Source organism: Condylura cristata, unplaced genomic scaffold (genome assembly GCF_000260355.1).
Source record: "Condylura cristata isolate star-nosed mole 26May11 unplaced genomic scaffold, ConCri1.0 scaffold00003, whole genome shotgun sequence".
NCBI lineage: Eukaryota > Metazoa > Chordata > Mammalia > Eulipotyphla > Talpidae > Condylura > Condylura cristata.
Window position 1 is genome coordinate 47823814 of NW_004567104.1, and position 4521 is coordinate 47828334.

A 4521-nucleotide genomic window follows, 5' to 3' on the forward strand; every position below is an offset into this window, starting at 1 on the left:
CTGAGGGGAGCAGCGGGCGGGTCAGGAGAGGTCTGCCACACCATGTGGTCACCTCCGGGGCAGGCGGGAATCGAACTCATACGGAAGCGGCTTTAGATTCTCAGTGCTGTGCTTTAACCCGCTGCGCCACCAGGGAGGGCCCACAAATAAATCTTTTAAAAAAATATTTTTGCATAGAAGAATTGGGGTCTAGGCCAGAGGTTCAGGGGGTGAGAGGACTCAATGGAGACAAAGTGGGGAGCAGAAATATTGAAATACTGTGCTGAGGGGAGAAGAGGTCTGCTATACCATATGTGGGTCTCCCTGGCTGGGGGTCAAACTCAGGCTGTAAATTGATAGTGCTGAGACTTAATCCCTAGGCTACCAGGGAGTCCCACAACTGCATTTTCTATTTCAGCACGTTTTATATACCAGCCCTCAAATGGAATTGAAATCTTGGGGACTCTAACTCCAAAGCAACTGAAATTTGAATTTAGGTGCTGCTGCATTTTGTCATGGTCGTTATCATTCCCTGTTGCATTTCATCTGCTGGCTGGCTTAATGGGCAAAAAGCTAGGTTTCTCACTCCTGAATTGACAAGGAGGTCTGGATTTACTGTGTCACAAACATGGTTTCCCAAACTCATGTGAGGGTAAGACAAATATTCTCCCAACTCTGGATAGAAGAATCACTGTCCTTTTCATACCTTGTTTAACAAGTTCTTTAATTCTCCCTGGAGTTCCAACACCCAGGTGCACAACACGCTTCTCTAGCATCTTTACTTGTTCTTGGACCTACTCCAAGATGGAAAAGAAGTCATTAGGAAGTACAATCACAGGGCATTTTATCTAAAAGACAGGAAAGTAAAAAGAAAATGGTATCTGGGGTTGCTCTTTTTTAAGGTAAGTTTCCAGGTTAAGGAAGGTTAATATCAAGACAGAAGATCATCTCCTCAGAAAACTGGTAAATCTTGAAAGAATAGAGGGGTCAATTCTGTGCATCTCTACAATAATCCCACAGCATGGAGGGGTAGTCACTGTTTTGGGGGCAGCTGGGGATGTAGAAGCAGAATGAAAAGAATTTTAGAATGCTTGTTAAATATAAAGAGGCGCCAAAGAGAATGCTTGTTTAAGGAGATAAGAAAAAGAGGTTGAAGAGGAAAAGCTGAAGGACTTCTTAAAGGCAACTTATGTCTCCTACCAGGCCACAAGCCTTTCCTTACCTTTATGTGTTTTGCAAATAATTTCATAACTTTGCCATTGCCCCTGAATGCTGTCATCGATCTAATGAAAGAGAACAGCTTAGTCAATAAAAAATTCACTCATTCCAGGCCATGCTGACTACTTACATATTACATATTAACTTATTAATAAAAGAACAGGTGCATTTATATATATATATATATATATATACACATATGTGCATATGCATATATGTGTATACATACACATAAATTATTGTCAAATTTTCAGGTTAGTCCAACACTGGAATGAAAGTGGGAAGGCATAGAGGCACAAATCTGGGTTTTATTCTAACTCATACACAAGGTCTACTTTATTTACATTTCCTTGGTTACTGAAACATTTGGGACAGCCTAGCACTTTCTATATTTCAGGTCCCGGGTAAACAGTTTATTTTCAAACTTTGCAGTATAATTCTCATGCACAATTGTGAGAAATATCTTAAAGCATGATGTCAGCTTGAAGTCTGTGGAGCCCAAGGCATCAAGCAAAGGTTCATGACTGCTATGGAGGAGAACTGGGGGTGTGCTGACAGTGAGAAAAGGGGGGCTAGGTCCTTTAATCAGAGAATCCTTCCCCCAACCCCTTTATTCTACTTTGTAGAGGGAGCTTTCTGTAAAATTTTATCTAAGGTAATAGCGTGGGTATAAAAGAACAATCTTTTAGTTGATATTTGGGGATAGAACTTACTGTCCCCTTTGCCTGGAACACTCCTCTTCCAGATATCAATGTGGCTCTATTCTTTACCTTGTTGTGAAGTCTTTGCTCAAAAGTCATCTCCTTCAAGAAGTGTTCTGGGATCCTCCTTTAAAACAGACTACCCTATTCACTCAAACCTTTGCCATGTTGTATTTTTCTTGTATAAGCTATCACTACCTGACATAACACTTACTACTTGTTTATTGTTTGTTTTCCTCACTGTAAAGTCTCCATGAGAGGGAGGCTCAATTGCAGAGTGTGGTTCATTGTTATAGCTCCTGCATATAGAACATATTATTCTGTAGGTATATGTCACTCAGTAAACACTTATGAAACAGAATAGGCAATGCTTTCAACCTGATGAGCTCCAGGGCTCGGATGGCAGAGCTGCAGACGATCAACATCAAGACTGATTTCTTCTCACTGTGGTTCTTCCAAAGTTTTGCCCACTTAGGGCAGACTAAAAAAAAAGGCCATAAGAAAATTACTACTCTAAATATAGTAAAATAGGATCCCTGAGTAATTCTCCAATTCTTCAATTACTTCTTTGTTAGTGTTTATGTAAAATAAGACATAGACTCTATTTTCAGGTTATTCCAGATATTAGATTAAAATGAAATATCACTAATTTATAACACAAAACATAATATGGCAATAGTTAAATGTGGCTAATTTTAGAATTAAGTTTTAAAAAGCTTGGAATAATATATTTCTTATAATTTTTTAATGCTTGAAGATAATGTTGGCTAAATAGACAAAGAATTTTGATTCAATAATGTTAAATTTAAAGAGAACACTAAGCAGAAGATAGAAAGTGGAAATGACATCTAAATAACAGCATTGTGATTGACATGATCCTTTTTTGTATTACATATATTCTATTTTCTTTAAAAATATTTATTTTTATTTATTTATGCATATAAAAACTGGGGAATAGGCCAGAGATGTAGGGAGTGAGAGGATTCACCAGAGACAGAGTGGGAAGTAGAACAGGCAGATCTATTGAAATACATTGCTGAGGGAAGTAGTGGACAAGATAGGGTAGGTCTACTGCACCATGTGGGCCAGCTCTCTGGCCAGGGATAGAACTAATGCTGCAGTGGCTGGCAACAACTTGAATAGTGCTGAGACTTAACCCCTTGCCACATGCATTCTCTTTCGTAATTCACATAGTCCCATAAGCTAATTCTATTATTACCTATATTTACATTTGCCTATTTGGAAGCAGAGAAAGGTTTATGTAGTCAAATGCTCTACCACTGAGCTATACCCCCAGAGAGAAAAGTTCATGAATCCATGTTGGTGTCATTAGAATTGCTTTAAGTTTGAAAACCATGTTCAAAATCTACATCTAAACTATTTCATTTTTTGTCATAAACAAGTGGCTACCTAATATGATAATCTAGTTATTATTGGTTATACACAATACATACTGAAAAGGTCAAGCTAGACTGGCTAACACTTATCAAGTTGACCATGCAATAGTCCTGGTTCGAGTTCTGAACATATGAACAGATATTCTGAAACTCATAATTGGAATAGAGATCTCACTGTTCTTTATCTTCAGTAACAAAATCAAGTCTCAAAGGATTATTCAGTGACTTTCCCAGGTCAAATAGTAAATTAGTGGGGGAACTGGGGCCAGTATACTACCTAGTTTCTGGATTCCTAGACCAAAATAAAGTTTTATAAAACAAAAACGAGACCAAAACTCAAATTCCCAAAGTGAGAGTAAAACAAGAATAAGCTTAAATAAATAAATATTAACACCGAGCTAAAAAAAAAAAACAAAAAAAAACCTCTAATTTAGAATCCATGAAGAGGTAGAAACTTTTAATTTTAAGTATATTTTTAAGATTGTTATTTTATATTGACAGGCCTTATAATTTTAATGGAATAATAACAGTAACAACCAGGTGAATAATTTTTAAAAACTCTACTTACTTTTTTTTTTCCTTACAGGTTAATTAGGAAAAGTAGAAAGAAAAAGACAGGCAGCTGTAAAGACAGGTAGGCAGGAGAGCTTACTTACTTTCCTTTAGGTATGAGGAGAGACTGTGAGTCAAATCATTAGCCTTGAGGAAACAGGAATCTAGAAATATGAGAAACAGCTATATAGGCAATTTTGCAAACACATATAATCAAAATAGATTAAATGAGAATGGTGTATTCTCCAACAGGTTATAAAACAGTGACTTGGCGATTGTCTAGTGTTTAAAACAACAACACATAGAGAAAGAAAATAGAATAGAAAGACATCCAATTGAATGGGAGAAAGTATTCACAACCGACAAGGGGTTAATAGCCAAGATATATCAATTTAACAATAAAACATTCAATAAGTGGGTAACAGATTTGAATAGACAATTCACCAAAGGGGAAATTCAAAAGGTCAGTAGATACATGAACAAATGTTCATCATCACTTTTTTTTTTAAAGATTTATTTATTTATTCATGCAGAACTGGGGTACAGGCCAGAGATGCGGAGGGTGAGAGGATTCACGAGAGATAGAGTGGGGAGTAGAACAGGCAGATCTACGAAGTACACTGCTGAGGGGAGCAGCGGGCGGGTCAGGAGAGGTCTGCCACGCCATGTGGTCA

The 4521-nt window shown here is 37.4% G+C and overlaps 1 protein-coding gene across 1 annotated transcript in view; it reads right to left on the reverse strand.

The window, feature by feature from the left end:
• The window catches only part of CMSS1 (cms1 ribosomal small subunit homolog (yeast)), a 326190-nt gene that overhangs the window by 9212 nt on the left and 312457 nt on the right, over positions 1–4521 (reverse strand). Inside the window, exons 5-8 of the mRNA XM_004675257.2 lie at positions 3952–4011; positions 2277–2379; positions 1202–1262; positions 686–773 (exon numbers count right to left, since the gene is read on the reverse strand). Of these exons, the coding sequence (XP_004675314.1) occupies positions 686–773; positions 1202–1262; positions 2277–2379; positions 3952–4011 (312 nt within the window). The remainder of the gene's footprint in view (positions 1–685; positions 774–1201; positions 1263–2276; positions 2380–3951; positions 4012–4521) is intronic.